A 22,119-nucleotide genomic window follows, 5' to 3' on the forward strand; every position below is an offset into this window, starting at 1 on the left:
GTGTGTGTGTGCGCGTGCATGCAGCCTGACAGACGGAGAATGGAGACTTATGGGGTATGAAGGGAACCCCATGCTTCGGATGTCACCTCATCTTTTCCTCATCAACTGATCTTGTAATCTCTCTCTCCTCTATCCCTCTACACCGCTTAGCCACCTACTCTCCCTCCATCTATTCTCATCTTTCCTTTTGTTCTATCCATCTATTTAGCCCCACCTTCCCTGCTTAATTTTTATCCATTACGATGTTTGTGCGTGAACAAGCTGTTGGTCTTTGTCAGTGATAGGATGCTTGGCAGCCTGTACAGCAGCTTTCGATTAAACTGTTCGGATGTGCTCTCACACTTTGTGGTGCTCGGCGTATGGCGTGTCATTGGAGTCAGTGCTCAGTGTGTCTTGGAGGACTGGTTGGCTGTTTGTTTCCCTGTAATCATAATACATATTGAGGACTCTTGTTAATGGATGGATGTGAACAAAACTCATTACATGTGTTACCCTGTGTGCATTTGTGCGTACATGCAGCTATCAGGTCACAGGAGAAGAGCTTAATGATAGGTGGAGGTGTCACATAATACAGGCTCTTTAATAACCCATGACCAGTGAATGCAGTGCTTGACGTGCAGTATTTCAGGTTAAGGCCAGCAGTGTGGCATTCAGCCACACCCCTCATTCTTTCAATGTCTTTCTGTTTCTCATTCATCCCTTCTCTCCTCCTTTATCTTCTTCTTTCTTGAAGCTTTAGAAGTGAGTGCAAGGTCAGTACAGCAGCATCAGGAAACACATTCAGCAGTGCAAAGTATGTTCAAGGTCTGCTGCAAGGTAAAGCTGATTGATGGCCAGAATCTTTTCTTCGGTTCCCCTTTCTTCCCAAACCTGTGGATTCGTTAGGATCCTCATGGGGGACTCTTTTTTTTTTTACCTGATTGCGAGTCGGGGCCCCGAGAGAGAGAAGTGAATGACAGAGATGAAGAGACACCTGTAGTGTAGTAGAGAATCAAATTAAAAGTTAGAACAAAACATCAGGGAGCATTCCTAAGGACAATAATCAAATTTTAAACTCACTGCAGTTTATAGTCATGCAGTAGTTAGCGAAGCACACATCCATACGTCTGTATTTCATTCATAAAACAGTATGGCAGTTGCATATAGGAAAAGTTGTCCTAATTACAATCGGAAGACAGTGGAATGTGGGGCTTTATCTGATCCACAAGTAGAAAAAAAAACATATTCATAATTCAGAGCTATAGAAGCTTTCTCTTGTCTAACAATAAAGAGACACATTTACACTTCAAACCCGTAGTACACAGAGTGGCCTGCTGTTGAGGCATCCAGCTTTGTTTCACTGTACTGTGATGGGTCACTTGGCAGGCTGTCAACAAGAATTTAAAACTCAATTGGTGCAACAAGATGCAGCCAGTAGTAGTCATAGTATGCTTGAATGGTTTTTAGAACAAATGTGTGGTCACCTTTAACTCAAATTAATGGTCCAGTGTGTTAGGAGGATCTCTTGGCAGAAATTGAATATAATATTCATATGAATATGTCATATGAATCGAGATGCTTTCATCTACCAAGGGAGCAGCTAAATCCTACCTGTAAGAATGACTATTAAACATATTGTGTTTTTTTACTTTCACAAAGCGAAAGGAGCATGCGTTCGCGTTTTCTGTAAGGACTTATTCATATTTAACTACCACATCAGTGAAAGTGTGCGTGTGTACTATATTGCACTAATTTCATCTCTCTGACCATCTGCCCAGCCATTAACAAAAACAGTGACATCAGTGTAACACCCTGAAAATGATCATAATTATGCAATAAATGCCAGGTGTTAAATAGAGAGATGACTGAAAACCAACCAATTACATTGCAGAGTCAGAGCCAAACATTAGGTTGTCAGTATAGGGGTCATTCAGTATAAGCTGCAATATGGCAAACTGTCTTTATATTCTTAGAAATTAGATTTTGAGGCCCTTTCCACTAAAAGAATATTCACATTGCACTCAGCGTCTCATCTTTTTTCTCCTTCCAAGAACATAAAAGGTCTGGAATCCGTTTAAAAAGAGTTTTACGTTTTAGTCAATCTCATTTTTAGCTGTAGCTGAACTCAAAGCTAGCTTGGTTGTTATCAGGACAATCGGTTCACACAGTTTGTTTAAGAAATGCATTTGTTAAAAACCCATGCCTCTTTTGCGGAGAAGTACCATTGCTTCATACAGTGAAAGGCATAACTTCAGTGATTTGTTATCAGCTTTCCCTTTTGTCATTTAGGACATTTCAGGCCAATCATACTGCAGTGTGTTAGTAATATTTCTACCTGCGCCAGGTAATTGGTTTTGTACAAAATGGTCCATCAAGTCTACTGTAAGACAGATTTTGATGATAGCCGTAACAGAATCTTACATGTAGTCATGCTACTGTCCATCGATACCTAAAAACCTACTGAGAAGAAATTTTTAAATGGTCTGGACTTGTAAAGCACCTTTCTAGTCTTCCAATCACTCATGCCACATTAATATAGTGATGGCAAACACTCATCACAAACAGAAATGACCCCATTCATTTACATTCACACACTGATGCGCAGCATAAGGAGCTGGGAATCGAACCACCAACCTTCTGATTAGTGGACGACCCACTCTACCTCCTGAGTCACAGCCGCCCCCAAAATGTCACACCTACACTGTGAAAATGTAATACTTGCTAGATGTTCATCGAAAAAAGTTGTATCTTCCATTATGGATGAAGAAAGAATATGCACAATGAAAAGCAGTTATAAATAGTTAAGTATATGCTCAGGTAGCGGAGAAGAGAGAGAGAGATATGTCCTTTGTGGTCTCCCTTTTATATATAATATTTTGGACAGCCTATTTAATCATTTGAACTTGTAGCTTGTTCTTCCATTTTTTTTAAGACTGACCACCTTCCTTTCTGAAATTCAAGTTAACAAACATTTGGAAAAAAGAACAATCTGTGATAATGATGCTTTTCCACCCATGTGGTCACTTCAGATGTCCCTAGACTGCCTTGTACGATGACTCCATCGTTGCTGAAGTCTTTGTCTTAATTTGACATTGAGATGTGTTAATACAGTTGATAATGTGAAACACAGTGTGAGACAGCTGCTGGGGTGAGCAGTGTCTGTGTTGAAATGAGCTGTCGCTGACATTAGTTCCAGAGATAGTTGTACAGAGGAGATAAGGTCAGGGAGATATGGGTATTGTGGGAGGTATTGTGTGTGTATCTGTGTGTGTGTTTGAAGGGGAGTGAGGGACAGAAGTGGAAAGCTTCTAGCTGTAACAAATGGCCTATCATGCAGAGGGTGAGAACGGTGTCGCAAATCCCTGATGGGCCTAATGTCAGCACAAGAGAGAGAAATAGCAGCGAGGAAGGGAATAAATGAGAGGTAGAGAGTGCACGTGACAGACATAACGTGTGAGCTGTGGGGAGAAAGTGTCTGAAAGATTGATACAGGACTGACAGCCAATCAGAAATCTTAGCAAGACTGAACGTCAGACAAAATGCCGAATGCAGGCAAGATTTAGGAGGAGGACAGGTGTAAAGGTTAACATTTAGACAATTCAGTAAAGCTGCATTAATCAATATTTTATATTACTAATGGATCAAATGCATATGTGTAATGTCAGAAGTGTCACTTATATTAACCTATCGAGAATTATCATCTCTGCAGTGTCCCTTAACCATCTTTCAATGCTAAAGCCTAACAGCCAGAATAAACTCACTGTATGTTACCTACCCATCACCAAACGGCAGACAGTTAAAGTCAGCAACTAGATGGTGAACATAGTGGAGCATTTAGCAGATAGATATTTCCCCCAGGAGTCAGTGGAGACCAAAACTAAAACAGTTAAAAGAAGAGTAAATACTGGTCAGGTCAGGTACTAATGTTGCTTTGTGTCTGCCGGAGCTGTTTGCTACCATGTTCACCTTGAAAACTTTATTAAGTGATACAACGTTTTTGGCCTGCTCTGCTTCCCCCGAGTGGAACTCTCTGTCACCATACACACATTATTTTTTACCTAAGGTTTTATTTTTACATGAAATTATAATTCACTAACATATGGAGTATAAGGATTTTAAAGCCATTTATGGTTAAGTGTTCATTTTGGAATGAGTGTGCTGTAATGCTGTAATTATGTTCAGAAATTGCTTGAATTGTTGCTCATTTATGAAGCATTTTGCAGTCTCTTATGTAAAGAAGCACCGAAATTTAAATAAAAAAAATGTAGAAAGCCATTTGGTGCAATTAAGATGATGGAAAAGCTAAAGTGAAGCACTGACAGAAATATGCTTTAGTAACATGTCTTTGTAGCAAGTGTGTATGCATACTACACCTTTCATAAACTTTAATTGATCTCCAGTGTTATAAGAAAGCTTATTTTACTGCTTTAAGTCATAAAAAGGCACTTTGAAATAATTTCCATTTAGCCACTTTGGGAGACATGGCACTTGCTGCTATGATACAGGTTTTGAAGTTTAACAAGTAGCAAGCCACTGGTGTGCCAGTCATTACAAACTTAAAAAATATTAAAACTCATAGAACCGTGATTTATAAATGCTAGTCCCATAGTTTCTGAAGATACCAAATACGTCAGGAAATGTGTATAAAAGTAACATCTACAATATTTCTTTTGAATTGTGAACTTCATGTAGCTTCATTGTATAGTTAGAACAAGTTGGTACTGCATTTACTGTATGTACTTTAAAGCCACTTAAAGATGCTCTAATCCATATTTTTGTATGGACCAAAGGACTACTGGTTCCATGACAGACCCCCAAACTCCAAACTAGCACCTAATTCTGCAGTTCCCCCCAGTTTTAGCATCTTTCAGCTCATTGTTTTGGTTTTAAAGCCTGTAACTTTAATGTTTTGGTTCAGTCTAACTTTTCTTATCAACCCTGTTGTCAGACTCAGCAGGCGGATGTTTTTAGCTGAAAAGTTGTGATAAACTCACTGTATGCTTCCTGCCAAGCAACAGACAACAGACTGACAAAACTTGCAACCACCTGGTGACTGAATGGAGCTTTTAGCAGCTTCCCTCAGGAGTTAGTGGAGAGTAAAACAGAGCTAAAGGCTGGATGAATGTTAGACTTATTCATCAGATGCTCAGAAACACAGCTCCAAAAAATACTAATGCTGCTCCCTCTAATTGTAAATAAGCAACTGTTTGCTAGCAAGTTTGCCTTGTCAGCTTTATAATGTGGACTCCTTAATACAGCTTGAATTTGGTGCAAGAGGGAAAACTGTTCATTAATAGGCTAAAATGATATAGGCTGTCGTTGCCTTATGTCGTGGATGGATGCAGAATATATAAGAACAGATACAGACCAGGACCTCTGCTTTTAGCACAGCAGTGTAACTGTACTTAGCACAGTGGTTTCAGTATGAATGCATGAAGAGAAAGGCAAAACATAATTTCCAACTCAACAATAGCACTGCATATACCGTGCAACACTACAAATTACACAGATGTACGTCACTCTGGAAATAAGTGAAAGGCTAAGAGTCACACTGGGATGAGAATCAGTGAGAAAGGCAGAGAGGACACGAGTGATAAATGATAGCGGGAGGATGAGACACGTGTGTGAAGGATGCATCATGCATAAACAGCGGAGGGAGTTGTGTTTCACTTAAAAGGAACACTGAATGAATGAAGGATTTCAAGCAGAAAGTGCGGGTTGTGAGGGGCAAGCAGAGAATGAAGGATGAGAGGGAGGAAGTCCGGAGAGGGTGATGGAGGAGGAAACAGAATGAGTGATGAGAAGGTGGAGACAGAGGCAGGAGGAGAAAGAGAGGGTGCCAGAGAGAGAAAAGAAGGATGAGGGGGAAGGAAAATAGATGAGACACACTGTAGCGGAGAGAAAAATGCAGAGAGTGAACAATGAGGAGTGTGGAGAAAAGGGAGGGAAGCTGATGAAAGGAGTGGCTGAGAGAACACAAATAATGTCCACTTTAATAATATATATCAAGTCATGTGGGCTCACATTCAATGTTATATTGTTATTTTTGTCAAATAAGTAAAGAATTCTGATGCAGTTTTACTTGTACAAGGCAGGAAAAATGCAAATCACTCAAAAAGGATGGAAGAACATTTTTGATCTGTCTGACAAACATGCCTACTGTACAAAAAATGTATATCAGTTACTGAAGACAGAAAATCCGGAGAAAGAACACAGGATGTTGCCTGAGGAGATTGTCATCCTAAGAAAAAAGACAGCATCGGGTGTCTCAGCAAGTGCCCAGTAATGAACTATGTTTCCTTTCAAGTGACAAAGACCCCTAGTAGCTGTAAGAATTCCAACTCTTCTTCAAAGGGAGCAAAAGAGGACATAATGTGATCGTGTAAAGCCAAAATGTTGGTCCTGCTCTGCTTGGCGTATAAAGGCTGTTGTCCTGGAGACAATTACAAACAATATACTTTGTTGTTTACTTGAAGTGAAGTTGCAACCACCGTGGTTAAGTTTGATAGGCTAAAGGTATTCTTGCGATACCAGACAACCGGAGATCTCCCCACCTACCAATAGTCTGGGGATGTATTAATACAAGGTTGTTTCCTGAACGGCGGCGACAACAGCTGCTAACAAGTGTACACGTCTTGCTTCAAGGACACACCTTACCTAAGAAACAAACTGGAGATAAAGAAAATCACTTTGTAACACAGAGAGAGCTTTTTAAATCATTGAAAATGGATGTTCCTAGCACCATGACACCACCAAGACTTTGGATTTGTTCTATAGGTGGATCTACAGGAGATTGTCCTCAGTCTCTATTGAGCAAAGTGTTTAGAGTTTGAGTGTGAGGTAAAGGCATCAGTATGCTTCCAGTTGCTTGTTGGATGGTTGAACAGCGTCTGAAACCCCTTCCCCACCATACATTTCTGACGTAGGCTGCATGCAATTATCTGAAACAGGCAATCTGACATTCAGTCCGATTGGCCAGTTTTATGGAGACAAGAAAGTTGGCCTATGCAGTATCTAAACTTCTCTATAAAGTGGTAAATATATTTCTATTCTCCACACAGCTACTTCTGTCATCTTTTGCGTGTACAAACAAGTGCAACACCTTAAATGCCTTTGAGGAGGGACTAGCCAAAAATATGCACCATTATCCCCATTTGTACAATTCACGGTGTCTCGCCCATCTCTATGATGACGGGCTTTTAGCCCCACTTTCAAGTGAGGAAATTTGGGACAGCTATAAACGCTTTTGCCTTCAGACGTTATCGGACAACACACTCATTTGTTTCAAGCATACCCGGACCAGATTACTTCAACAAATCATTATTCTAAGCTTTAGTATTTCTTTAATGGAACTGTAACTGTTAAAAACTGACAACGCACATTTGAAGGATTAAACTAGCTACCTAAATTTCCCCACTAAATTAAACAGCAGCAACAATTATTAGTGGGAATGTATCTTTTTAGTAGTTTTTAAGTATTGGTTGCTGCTTTAGGAATTAAAAAGGACTCAACAATACAATATGTAATTCTAGTTATTTTCTGCAGTGGGGTTTGGGAATGTGAGGGAGAGCAATAAGGGCTAATTTGTAGAAACAGGGAAAGCAACAGAGATAGCTGTGTGATGGCATGGGACAAAGCTTTGAAGTTAACAGCAGGGTTCTGTACTCTAAAATCTCCACTGTATTGTCCTATAGGGTTGTTCATTATTGCATTGCTCTTCCTTGATACTGTAGTGAGAGGGCATGCAAACCTGATTGCTTTCTGTCACCGCTCCCACTGACTGTCATATTAATCTTTGAAACCTGCCCTAATAAAATAATTGATAGATTGTGTCACTGTGTTATCTATCAGTGCTGCAGCAGTAGCTTTAGCATACTGAGTGACTGTAGCTCATGACTTATTAATGATTACCGAGGGTGATAATCTGACCTCAAGATTTTTGTCTTCTCCCCATCTCACCATGCCTTCTACTCCATCTGTCTTGCTCCCTGTCAAACTCCCGCTCCTCTTATCCTCAATCTCTCTGTCTCTGACTGTCTCTTGCTCCCCCCAACCCCCTCGCCTTCCCTCTCTACCTCAGGGTGAGTGTTCCTCCAAGTGCTACAACATGTTCATCATAGAAACGGTGTGCGTGGCCTGGTTCTCCCTGGAGTTCATCGTGCGGTTCATTCAGGCCCCCAGCAAGCTAGACTTCCTCCGTGGGCCGCTCAACATCATCGATGCCATGGCCATCCTTCCCTACTACGTCTCCCTGGTGGTGTCAGAGGAGGATCCAGAACTGGAGCACGAGAGGCCAGGAGGAGGTAAGGGCTACTTGGACAAGCTGGGCCTGGTGTTGAGGATTCTGAGGGCCCTGAGGATTCTCTATGTGATGCGGCTGGCTCGCCATTCTCTTGGCCTGCAGACGCTGGGGCTGACGGTCAGGCGCAGCACCCGGGAGTTTGGCCTCCTCCTGCTTTTTCTCTGCGTGGCTGTCACTCTATTCTCCCCGCTGGTCCACTTGGCTGAGAGTGAGCTCACAGGCACCCATGACTTCAGCAGCATCCCCGCCTCCTACTGGTGGGCCATTATCTCCATGACGACCGTTGGCTACGGCGACATGGTGCCTAGGTCCATTCCAGGACAAGTTGTAGCACTGAGCAGCATCCTCAGCGGGATCCTCATCATGGCCTTCCCTGCTACCTCCATCTTCCACATGTTCTCCCGCTCCTACCAAGAGCTCAAGATGGAGCACGACCGATTGTTCAAAGAGGAGTGTGCGGCCGCTGCGGCTGCTGCTGCTGCCACTGGGGAGCTGCAGGAGGTGGGAGGTGAAGGAGACTCAGCTCCACCTGGGCTGGGATTGCGTCTAGACAAGGATAGCGTGCACTCTCTGGAGTCTCTCGCTCTGTTAGGGAAAGGTAGTGAAACTGCAGGAAATAACAACCACAGCCTGCCAGCAGCAGCTTTCTGAACAGTGCTCACACTGACTGACTCAATCCTAAACTTCCAAGAAGATATGAGTACACAAATCTCTAATAAAATGACTATTGCTCCAAAGGCCTCACTTCCCACAAGGTTCTGAGGAAGGTATCTGTATTGCATTGGACAAAAGGGGATGAAACAAACAGCATTTCTGTTGCTCTTTGGTCCTGCTAATAATAACAATAAAAAGTGTGCATACTGTGACTGCACAGAACCTGAAAGACTGAAAACCCTTTAAATTGGACGGTCCAGTTTGTCTGACCAGAAAGCCTATATTACTAACTGGCTGCTTCCATAAACATGCAATATTCAATCCAAAGTTGCTTTTCCTTCCACTGTGAAAATACGTATAAGCCCAACTGCAACTTTTAGTTTTATTCCTATTACTTTTGAATATGTTGCCTACGGTATGAGCTAAAAAATTGTCTCATACTGCATACTCTACTTTTATGTCAAGAATTAAAAGAAGTGCTCATCTTAGTTTATTTTTTAAAAGCTTGAAGCCATGTTCTGAGAAGAAATATAACAAACTAATAGTTTCTCTCATGTATGTTTGTATGCTTGGACTCAAAGGGGTTATGGTTTATCTGTTCTCTACCGCAAACTCCAGGTAAACTGTTTGAGGATATTACAGTAAGTAATAAGTTATAATCCAAATAGTTTTGTTTTTTAAATCAGCTGACAAGAAAATGAAAGGATGCAGAGAAAGAAAAGAGTGTTTGTGTTGGAGAGAGAGGTTGTGTGAGTGTGAGAGAATGAACGCTAACAACCATGACGTGTACTTTGCAATGCTCCAAATAAAAGCTCTCCTAGTAATCTGAGAGAAATCCATTTTCTGGGCTATAGTTTTTTGGTTTGTTCTGGGTATGACAGTCTAATCTCCTTTTCTAGCCTGGGATGCTCAATCAGAGTCCTACAGCTGAACATTTCTGAGAGAACAAGAAATGGAGACATCTGTCCAAGTCAAACACACAGATAAGTATTCTGTGAACAATAATTCTGTGACAATCCCCTTCTTACATCACCTCCTTGTTTTCATGTACACAATTACACCAGTTTGGAAGGGTGCCATGTGTCTCTACAAATCTGCGGTTTGCAGATGCGGACCATTGCTAAAAGAATTTCTGCTTAATGTTACATCTTCAGGTCTGGGATAAACTAATCCTCTCATCCTCTGTGAAATCCTGGGGTGGCCTCCAGAACGAGTGAGTCAAGCCCCTTTTTTCTGAGAAAGATGGTCAGTTACACCATGGGGTTCAAGGATGTGGAGGCACGTAAGGACATGCCAGATGTGGATGTAATCTAGATTAAAGTTGGGATTAAAAGCGGGTTACAGGCTGAAACTCAACTTCATCCAGTTGCTTTAAATTTGATTTGGCTTTTTTCTTCTCCCCAGAATCCCAGTCATTCCAGTGCAATAGCTTTTTGCCGTCTATCGGCCATATGGCATCCAATTTCTGCAAGTGAGTTTTATAGGTGCAGTGGAATTTGTAATCCAAGCTCCTGCTGTAACATATGGCCCGGAGGATATCAATCTGAATGAGGCAGTCCAACTTTGCATGATGAGATATGATGGATTATGCAGATCAAGACTATTATCCATCTGTATACTCAATAGCTTAAGATACATTGATATGATGAGCAAAAGTATATGCATAATATTTCACAGAACTGGTCATAACTCACATGGATCATAATTCTGAAAACAATTATGGGATAAGGCATCCTCATATGAGCAATTAAGATGCACATCAGGCAATAAATATGCTTTTAGCTGCTCAGATGGTTGGATGGGGCTCACTTGGTTTAGTGATGAATCTCCATATGAATAAAAGGTCAATCACAAGTCATCGCTCATGCTGATGTAAAACTCCTCCCAAAAACAATGTCAATGTTTAATGTCACTTATTGAAGTGGCACAATGAATAACGTATAATAATATTATATGACATTTGTAGAAATCTTTGAAGGACATTTATTTTATGATGGGACAATTTAGAACCATTATAGCAGTATTTAGACATTTGGGGAAATAATCTTATTCACTTTATCCGAGAATTAGATTAAGAGGATCGACACCATGTCTTAAGTACGGAGCTTAGGTTACCTTAGCATAGCCTAAAAATTCAAAGCAGAGGGGAGCAGTTGAACAGTCAAAAATATCCCTACTAGCACCTCTAAAGTGCACAAATTTGAACAAATTTGAACAAATTTTTTACAAAAAAAAGTATTTTCTCCAAAATATTATAACTGTGTTCATAATAGTTCTGTAAATTGAATGAATAGTGCAACATATTAGGAAATGCTAATTCTCTTTCTTGCATAGAGTTAGATAAGAAGATTGACACCCTTCTCATCCCTGTACGTTAAATATGATTAACATAGCTTAACATAGCTAGCCACCAGCTGTTGCTGGGAAAGTCAAAAGTCAAAAGTCAAAATAATGTCGCATCTGGACACAAACTCTGTTCATGGACTGGATTTTGAGGTGACAGTTCTTTTAACTGAACACTACTATGAAATTGAGAACCTTATTTATACTTTCATTAATTCTTATTGAGGAATAACTTAATACTTTTATGTATTGTTTGTTGAAGACCACTATTTCTATATGTGAACAACACATCTTCTTTCAGGGCAGCTGAAAAGCAAAAATATTTAAAAAGATGCTATAGCTTTAACCTTATTCTCAAAAGTGTCTGTTTTATACTACTTAATAACTTGATTAGTTGATCACCTATCCTGATGTCAGATGTAAACTTAAATACCTAATACATATCTGACATTACTGTCACCTCAGAAAGGTTGACAGTGTCCAACAAGATCCTCATCATGTGCAAAACTATAGACTGCAGTGATCAAACTTGTGCACACATAGCATACCTGCTTCAAAAGTTGCACACGTCTTTCCAGTCCCAAACCTCTTTCCTCCATGTAACACTTTAAAACACAATTAACTCATTACAATGTTAGTCCAAAGGGTGGATGATAACTTTAACGATTTAATTGCTTCCACACAAACCTTCATTATATTTATGCTTGATAAATGACTCACATTACTTGTGGTAATTGACTATCCTCTGAACTGCAGCCACTGGAAATAAATAGTTTTTAAGGCACTTGTTCAGTCTCTGATTTCTCTCTCCAAACAAATGGGGGGTGATATCAGTGATGAGGCTATTAAGCAGAATTGTACAACTGATTACAAAAACACTTAAAGACCATCAGGAAGGGTCGGTAAATGTTTTGTAGTTTTAAATGAAAATAGGATAATTCATGTTTATTTTAATGAAGATTTATGATCGTTGTAGGAAGCTTACCAGTTCCACTTCTTAATAAGGTGACATCACATTTACAGACTCTCTCTCTCTCCCTCTCAACACATTGCTTTATAAAAATAGATAAATAGAAAACACTTTTTGACTATTTTCAACCACATGCAACAGAAGTAGCCCCTCTTTTTGGTTGGTCTGCATCCCTCTTTCGTTAATATTATAATGCCTTCATGCAAATTTTCCGCCTGCATCTAGAGCTGCAAAACTCATTTAATTAATTATTAGTTGCCACTTATTTGATAATCAATTAATCATTTTGGTTATATTAGAAGAGCTAGCTATTGTTTAACAGAAATAACAGTCACATTTGTGACACACACATACACACACACACACACACTCATACAGTACCTACAAATCCAACTCAGGTTCTTGAAATAAACAATCTCTCCTATAACAAAGGATTTTCTGACTGGAATAATTTCCACAGTGTACCAACCCACACCATTTTACTGAGGTTACACTTCCTCATAAGCATATATACAAGATTAGGCTTTTACACACATATACAGTCTCATTATTTTTGTCTGGCATTCTTTTGCACAACAGCCACACACACACACACACACACACACACACAGAGGTAGGTAAAGTACAGGCTGTTTCTTGGTTATTTCATTGGGATGAATCTCCTGTCTAGTCCCTCTTTCAGCCTTCTCTTAGGATCTTGTCTGCAGGCTCATCACATACTGCTGCTGCCAAAGACATCTACAAACTACCCTGCTGAACAAAAATTGCACGGCTCTTACAGTCTCACTCCGTGAACAGAGTAAGACTCCCTGCCTTGTGGTATCAGCACTTTTTTTTCAGTTTATTTTTTCCCTCTTTGTCTTTGTCCCTTTTCTCTCAGATCAACTCCTTACATGACTGCTCAGCTGAAACAGTATGACCAAACCATTATTAATTAAGTCAAACACCACCGCATAATACAGTTGGCCATATGTAATTTATTCAGAAAGTTAAAACATGTAAACAAATGCGTCAAAAGTTTATGAAGCCATGTCTGGCATCTCTCTCTATCTCTCTCTATCTCTTTCACATGCACACAAACAAATGCTCTCTCACACACACCTACTCACATTGGAGACGGAGGGTTTAGTGGGAGTTTTTCTTGCTCATTGAGAGTCTAAAAGTTGAAGGGGGTCACTGCATGCATTTATTGTTCCCATAATGTGGGCGTTGGGAAGCCCTTTGAGACTGTAACTGTGATTAAGAAGGCTGTACAAACAAACTTAACTTGCAAATGTGTTGCTGCTGGTAAGTAAAGATGGAGGTGCAGAAGGCTGGCATGGTAGAGAGCGAGGTGTTCACAGTAAGGTGATGACGGAGACTCAGCAGACACACCAGATGGATCGACTGCCATGTCTGTCATCTGCCTTCTTCTTCGTTAAGAGAATCTTGGCAAACGCTTATTACAGTTGGACAAAAGGGGAAAAAAGACATGTAAAAACAAATTTGATGGTATTCTCAAATTATCATGCTCTCTCGCGCTGCACGCCTCTCTGATTCCACTGCCTGGAGGAAGGTTTTAAGAGCTCAGTTCTAGTCTTTTTTTTCTTTTTTTTTTAAATAATTTAAATATGAATGAAACAGACAACTTTGAGGATACCTGGGGCAACAGGAAGACTGAGTAGGATGTATGTCAGAGACTGTATTGATTATAATAATCAGCAATATTAAAATGGAAGGTTTGAGAAAAATATTGTAAATGTGTGAAATTTGTCTTTTTACAAGAAATTCACCCATGCACATCTGTTTTTTCCTCAGGTATAAGTAAATATAGTTTTGTAGATAGTCATTGGTCCAACACAAATGCAGAGAGAAAAATGACATTCTAGGAAATGTCAACCTGTTTGCTTTGTTGCTGAGAGTTACATGAGAAGATTGATACCACTCCCATATTTGTACAGTAAATATGAAGCTATAACCAGCAGATGGTCAGCTTAGCATAACTAGAATTACTGCTTTACCACTCTATGCCTCCTCCTTTGAATGAATTTAATAAAAAGTATAAGCATATTTTTTGTGGTGAAATGGAAGTTATCACTATGTTGACATGTATTATTCCAGTGAATAATTTTCAGTGAAAAACATTCTTTAGTTAGTAACTTCACTTAGAGACTACATTACAGAGGTCTGATAGAGAACCTAGTATCATGGTGCAACAAATATTACCGGAAGCTCAATATCAGCAAAACCAATGAGTGGTGGACTACCAGAGGAACAGCAGACCCCCTGTCCTGGTTGGAGATTAAGTGAAGAGGGTGGACTCATACAAGTACCTTATCTAAATCAAACAAAAATTGGACTCAAAGCACTGAAGCCTTCTCCTGGGAGGGACAGAACAGACTGTTCTTCTTGAAGAGACTCAGGATACAAAACTGACATTGTTAAGTTTTGTTGCTGCTGTGTGCCTATTAGAGTCAAATTCCTTGTATGTGTTCACATGCTTGGCCAATAAAGCTGATTCTGACAGAACACAAAGTCATAGTCATGAAAGTGAACAAAGCAACAAATATGGATGTCCACGCATTGAAGCTACAAATTCTAAAACATGGATGCTTCACACACATCTTGAACCCAGTATCTTAGAATATCTATATAATCACCACAGTTTCAAGGTGGGTACCTAAGATTAGTGTCACCAATTCAGTATCTGACCAAATGTGAAATATGTTTACAATATCTCCTTCCGTTCCTGAGTTATGGCGTTGAATAATGGCCCGAAAAGGACAATTGTGTGAAATATTGGCATAATTAGCGTATGACCACCAAATTTCAATCAGTTCAAGTCCATGTGAGCATCTGAGCCAGGTGTAATTAAATTCCCTCCAGGTGTTCCTGAGACACCATGTTTAAAAAAATGGAATGGACGCACAACCTGAAAACATGATGGGTAATTAGGTAACAGTGACCATTGACCTTTCAATCCTCAAATTTGAAAAAATTCCCTTAAGGCAGTCCAGATCGTGTCCCATTCTCCCTCCATCCTTCCCCTCACAAGAGTGGGAGAGAAACAAAAACATAACTCCTGCATCGACGGTGGTTGCAGCAAACTGAAAACAGTCCAAAGGAAAATAATACCTGCAAGATAAAACTTTCTGAAGTGCTGGTTGTCCAATTTTTTCACCTGCTTCCACTCTTTATGCTAAGCTAACCATACCATCTGTTAGCTTTAGCATAATTTTTACCATCCAAATGAGAGTGGTATCAAAATTGACCGGCTTCTCTATGTTGTTTCTGTGTCTGACTTCCTGCAAGTGTGACCTGCTCTGTGCTGCTTGACGCGAGTGTGTCTCAGCTTCCGTCAAAAATAGACCAGACGCATATTCCACGTGGAGCAGAGCTGAGAGACACTTCTGGGACGCTTCTGATACATGCCGTGGCACTTCTGGTGGAATTTAGAGCATTGCCTAGAACGGGCGCAATCAGCTTCGGCAACCAGAGCGCATCGTGACCGTGCCCGGTGGAATTTGGGGGTAACTCTAACTAAGAGTTCTCAGTTAGTGAACTAAATGACCTTGTAGAGCCAGGTCTGATTTAAGTCTGGTTTTACACTGTGGAGACCCACCAGTCTCCAAGAATCCAAACCCCCAAAAGACATGAGAAGAAGCTTGAAGGAAGGAATGGAGGAAGGCAATTTAAAATTCATAGCCAGCTTTACTTCCATCCTATATTTATATACTGATGAGGGCTCAGCAGCTACAGTCAAGTGCTGAGGGGTCATCTGAGCTGTGGGTTGTTAAGTGCTTTAATTTTCACAGAAAAGCACAGCCACAGACACAGAGTCACCACTGTGGGGACCAAATCTGCTCGGGGGTCTGGGCCTTTTTAATACTCTGAAAGAAATGAAATAGGGAAACAGAACAGATTGTACCTACCGACAGCAGTCGAGCAACATCTTCTGCTGGGGTACAGCAACACCTCTTGGGCAAATCACACACAGAACTACAGTACACCATAATACTAGAACTGGTGGTAATAATCATGCCAATTTGTCGTTGCATAGTAATTTTTATAACACTATAATTACGGCCTTGTAGGGAAGCCACCACTTGACTTTCAGTGTTCTTCAACCATTAATTGATTGTGTGCAAGTGTAGGGATTTTGGCCTATGTGCAGCCCTTAAAGGAGGTCACCTTTCACCAGTATGCATTCTGTATCAGTGGCTTTTGGAAAATACAAAAAATTCTCACCTACTATCCCTAAATAAAAGTAAATGCAGGAGGATGTGTTTAGATGAATTTCTGTTGAGCTGCTGTATTTGCAGAGTGATTCAAAACGCAGCACACTCTCTGGGGACTGCTGTCTCAATTTTCTTGTAGCCTTTTGGAGCATGTTGTTCTCTTTCAGCCTTTCAGTATGGTGATATGATTGTAATAATGCAATTGGTCTTGTGCTGTAGAAATCCACTGGAACCTCATGTTCATTAATGCATTCAAATAGAGGAAGTCAACATCAGTAAATGTTGTAATGCTGTAGAGGGCGCTACACATAACAAAACATATGCCAGATTGTTATTGTTACAGTGATTGACTGTCTCAATCTGTCACCATTTACACGAACATTATAAGAGAAACTCTTGCGAAAAAGAGAAAAAAATGATAAAACAAAAAGGTTTATCTGAAGAAGAACCATATTCAACTTTGTACTGATAAACAGATGGACAGAGCACAAGAGAGATAAAAGAAGAATGATATTTAAATTTCGGTTTACTTACTGTACTGTCTGTTGTAATGGCAGTATCATCACAAGTAAGACCAAGCTGCAGTGGATGTCACTGCTTTTACCAAGCATATAAATGTAATCGCCATGTGAGATTATGCTCTTATGGCACTCTGTCCCATTACTGTTATGTTGTGTGTCATACCCCATTGTTCTCCTTTGTTATAATGAATGTCTTTTTGAATTCCTTCTTTGTCATGAGATATGATCAGTCTGTGTTTGCTCCCTGCTGTTTGTGTCAAGGTGGATGCACACGACAAGCTTTCTGATAAGACATATAGATTCAATTAAACCACAAAGACAGAAAATCAGGATAGAAACCTTTACAGAGGCCTTATCCCACCATCTAGATCGAGAGACCATGGCTCAGACTGCAAATGTAGAATTTAATCAGCTGAATGAGTCTTCAAGGAGTCCTGGAGTGTCTTCTCCTTCTAATTTAGAGGAATGAAATGGAACAGTGAAGAAAATCTGTGCTTGAATCTGCCAACACTGCCTCACTGTAGGGACACTAGAACCAATTTATTGAATAACATAAAATGAGTGTGTCAATGAAAAAGGGAAAGAAAAGTTGTTTTGCTGGATTTCCTTCTGATATTATGTGAAAGTTGGTTTAGCAGAGTGCGGGATAATGTGGGGGATAATCAGAAGAGTGCGGGGGTTTGATATAAATGTAAAACTACTGGAAAACAGAACACTTTTTTGGTGACAGAATGAGGAGAGACAGAAAGACAGTAAGTGGTAAGATATCAAAGAGAGAAAGGGGGCGGACAGAGAGAATAAGACTCCCTTTATCTGCCTCTTATCTGAAGCCAAGCAGACATTATTCAGCCTCATAATGAGCTGAACTATGTGCTTGGACTCAGGATTAGTCCTTGTGTGGTATGATGTCAATTTCACCCTCTAAAAAAAAATGAAATCCTCATATTAACATAGGAGATACTTACACACCTGCAGAAACTACCAAAAACTACCCAGAGCTCAGCAGGAGGACAAGCTCAAGCAGCAGCTATGAAGTCTGTAATGAAAACAAAAGTCCTTCTAGGCTCTTCACACAGAATCACTATTCCAGAGCCGCACTCCACAAGGTTTGCTTCAGTTATGAATGACGACAACCAAAAGAGCACCTGAGCATGAGAAATAACACAGTGAGCAACAAGGGACATGCAAATTATATTGAGTAAATGATAGAAGGGGGTGGTAAATTGTAATGGTCTGAAAACTCTAACTAAACTAAAATTGCAGCTTTTTTTTTTTATCAATGTTTGTCACATTTGCTTGTGTGTTTGACTAGCTCATGCTGCCTAATTGTCCACTATCACTTTGGGTTGCTGTTTGTATCACTACAGAATAAAGTTGGAGAGTGCCCTGGTTACTTTTCCCATCATCTGATGGATTATATAGATGGATAGGTCCAAATAATCTCTGTCTCTGGTAGATTTACTTGCTCCAGTTTGTGCCGCTCACATACTGTAATTACCATTTTCACGTTTGACAATTTCCATTAATACTTTCAGGTGACAGAGAGAAGCTACTGCTTTCCTCAAATGAAAGTCAAACTTAGGTCATTTACACTGAGTGAAAGATTCTACCTTCTTCACAAGGTGTGTATATTTTCATTGATCCAAACAAAGATGGTAGCTGTTTAGAAGGCTTGAAGTTCACACAGATTTAATTTTAATTGGATAGCATGTGTGACATGGCTTGTTTAGTTTAATGGATATGTTTGGGATAAAAGTCTTTCTGGCTGTAGGTTGTGTGTTGATTAATATTTAAGTATGTGTTATATTTTGTGTCTTCTTTGTTAATATAGGATACATGAGAATCAATGGTTTAAAATGTGTGACTTGCTAGACTAGATTGCAACATGTGACTGAGCACAGTGCCAGATTTAGGTGTAGTGTTGCCATAGTGCACTTGAAGATCCAATCATCCGTAAAGCCTATGTCATGCAAGAGAGCCAATAAAAACAAATGGTCGAAGTTGTCATATTGACATTTAAGGTATTTTATTTCACAACTGGAAATTAAATATTTTATATATTTTATGATATATGATTTTATATATATTATAAAAAATTTTATTTCCCTAAGGATGAAAATGAGGTAAGCTTTTGATTGTTGGGCATATTAATTTAAGTTGCCAGTGCACAATGAGAAAAACTGGATCTTCCAAAAACAGCTGGCACCTGTAATGTAATCCAATTCTTTGAGCGTGTTCGATAAAGACAGCAAAGAAGTAATGAAAGGAAAAGAAACAGTAAGGGTCTATATAATAAATCTAAACCTTAGCATTCAGGTCACAATGATGACTGTTATCACCAGTAAAAAATCTTAGTATAGACTGATAGACGGCATCCAATGGCTTTAGAATCGCCGGTTAAGCATGCATGTATAAAATGTCACCATAATCCAAGACTGATAGGAGAGTTGCCTCAATAAGCATCCTTCATGTTTCATTAATGTATGTAATGTTTTTTACTTAAAGGGCCCACCAGTTCAGTCAGTTTAAAATGTAAATTATTTTTTCAATATACCTTTTTCACGGCAGCCCTTTGACATTAAATAGTAGGATAAACTAATTAAGGTTCCATTCCATTCAACAGAGTCAGGGTGCTGCTTTTGTGCATGTTGGCTCACTGGAAATGCTCTGCTACACTGAATGGAATTGAGCCTTCAAGTAAGGTACAAGAAACCTTTGAAATGTCTTCTAGTGCATTCTACCTTCTTCACCTATTTATCAAGATACCTCAAACACCATCACAGCAACTTATAATCATTGAATAAACAGCTACCCTGATCAGCTTTTGCTTTCAGTCCATAAGAAACTAATATCTTCTGTAGTGACGGATGACTTTGCCCTGACATTGCACAGTTCTGCAGCAGATGCAGAGATGCCAGTTTGTACAATAATAGGAGCCTCAGAGTCTCAAAATTACCCTCTTCCTCAGACTGCCTTTGCTTTCACTTTTGCTTGTTACTCTGCCTTCATGTGTTGAATGCAAAAAGATCAGGAACCCTTTTTAGGGGGTTATTGAAAGGCTCCATGACATCATAGCTCAGGTAGTAGAAGTGCAACACTTAAACCACAAGGTAACTTTTGAAATGCTCTGAACATCACAGATGAACAATCCCTTACAGTCTCACTGATAAGAGAAAGATAATGCATTATTTACACAAATCTATCATCTGAAGATAAATCGATGTCTATTCTGTTCTAATTAAGTAATTATGGTTATTTAGTTGTTCATAATTTTGTGCATTTATAGCCATGCTAGTGACAAAGCTAAGCTAGGAATAACAATACCATCCAAAACTGAAATATTTCACCAACTATACAGTAGATTGTTATAATGACTTTGGTGATCCTCTGACCTTTCCTCTAATGCCAATAGCAGGTTAAGGTTTTCACATATTCAGTGAAATAGCTCAAAATCTACAATAGCAGATGGATTACTTACTACATTAAGTAAGGATTAACACATGGGCATGCTTGTGATGCAATGTATGTGTTATAATGTGGTACAGGGACAGACAGCAATTATAATATATAATATCAAAAGATATGAGGTTAAATGCACTTTAGTTAATCCATGATAATTCTGACACTGTCCAAATACCTTAAACTCCACACTCTTCTTTCTGTCTTACTGTCCACCTATTTTCGTTTATCTTAGCTCATTTTAATACACCACTCTTCACATATTCCTTAACCTTGTGCTCTCAGCAAATTGAAAAATGCTATGCAGTTGAGCTCTGATTAAATCTGATACAGACCAAATGGTGTACTTTAAGTGTGCTATCAAGCTATTTATAAAGGAAGCATCTTGAAATTGTTGTATCAAGCCTGAAGTGACACCCGTCAGAACACATAATGCTGTTGATTGCTGTTCATTTTTTCCAACATTATCTTTGTTTAACATTTCAGGAAGGGGGGATGCAAACCCACTCTTGGGAGCTATTCTCTTGTGAAATATTTATTTTAAAAAAAACACTCCAACAGCAGCTGATCCCACTCATTAAGCCCCAGCCCTTCCTCCCACTTTTATCTACCTGTAAACACCTTTGCATTTCCTGGAAACCTCCTGACTGAACACACCTTCCACCTGGAGACCAGAGCGCGACATCAGCAGGTTAGATAACCCATTTATTCTTACTCGGTTTGAGCTGCGCTGTTTTACCGCACAATTATGGATGCTTGTGTTTCCTGTACCTGGAAAAAAAATTTATGTAAATCCTCTTTCATCTCAAATGAATGATTTTGGGCAAACAGAGGCTGGAGGCTTTACTTGTGCTACTCTTGTTTGCTGTGATGCTATGGGGAATGGAGGAACAAGCAGGGATATATCTCAATTTGGCAGCCATTGATCTAGAATGCTTTGTCTGTAAGTGTGTAACAAGGGCATCAGACATCCAGCAATATCCTTTAATTGTTGCTGATGTAGATGACTGAGCTCTACTCTCAGACCCAGTAGGATTTAGTGGCATCTAGCGATGTAGTTGCAGATCGAAACTCCCTTGCTTCACCTCCCAAAACGCTTTCCTGCAAATAAAGCCTCCTAAATGTTACACACTGGACCTTTAAATGAATAGTTTGACATTTTGGGCAACCGTCCATTGGTTTCTCATCCTTACCAGTAAAGACTTGTTTACCCACCCACACATTCGTGGGAACCTGATTAATTGAAGTTCTTGTTTTAACTAGTGTTAGAAGAGGTTTTGCATGGCCGGTGGATGACCCATGTGCAATCGGCTACTTGGCTGCCTCCCCTCTGCATCAACAACACCGCCATCTGGGTAAGCCCACACGCACCTGTGCTTTCTGGGAGTGTGCCACAGAGAGGCAAGCAAAGGCTGAAGCACTGAAGCAGAGGTGGAGGGCAGGAGACGGGCTGGAAAAGAGCAGCCATGCAAGGAAAGTCTGTACTTCAACTTATCCATAAATAGTTTAAAACAGATCATAAAATCCCTGTTAAAAAGAAAAAGTCACTGAGGGATTGATGCTTCAATCAGCAGATAAGACAGTATTTAGAGGGTGAGAGAGAGGCACTGTGTACTATCACTAAACATAACATTTAATTCCCTTGGATAAGTAGATTAAATAGGAAAAACATGC

General features: G+C 39.8%; 1 protein-coding gene and 1 long non-coding RNA gene across 2 annotated transcripts in view; one reads left to right on the forward strand and one right to left on the reverse strand.

Moving 5' to 3' along the window:
• The window catches only part of kcng4a (potassium voltage-gated channel, subfamily G, member 4a), a 23,896-nt gene extending 14,127 nt beyond the window's left edge, over positions 1–9,769 (forward strand). The window contains exon 4 of the mRNA XM_035665282.1: positions 8,060–9,769. Within this exon, the coding sequence (XP_035521175.1) occupies positions 8,060–8,932 (873 nt within the window). The 3' untranslated portion in view covers positions 8,933–9,769. The remainder of the gene's footprint in view (positions 1–8,059) is intronic.
• Positions 7–22,119, reverse strand: part of LOC118330653 — a 72,804-nt gene continuing 50,691 nt past the window's right edge. Inside the window, exon 4 of the long non-coding RNA XR_004796843.1 lies at positions 7–973. This is a non-coding gene — a long non-coding RNA (uncharacterized LOC118330653). The remainder of the gene's footprint in view (positions 974–22,119) is intronic.

Source organism: Morone saxatilis, unplaced genomic scaffold (genome assembly GCF_004916995.1).
Source record: "Morone saxatilis isolate NCDOM2014 unplaced genomic scaffold, NCSU_SB_2.0 Contig2, whole genome shotgun sequence".
NCBI lineage: Eukaryota > Metazoa > Chordata > Actinopteri > Moronidae > Morone > Morone saxatilis.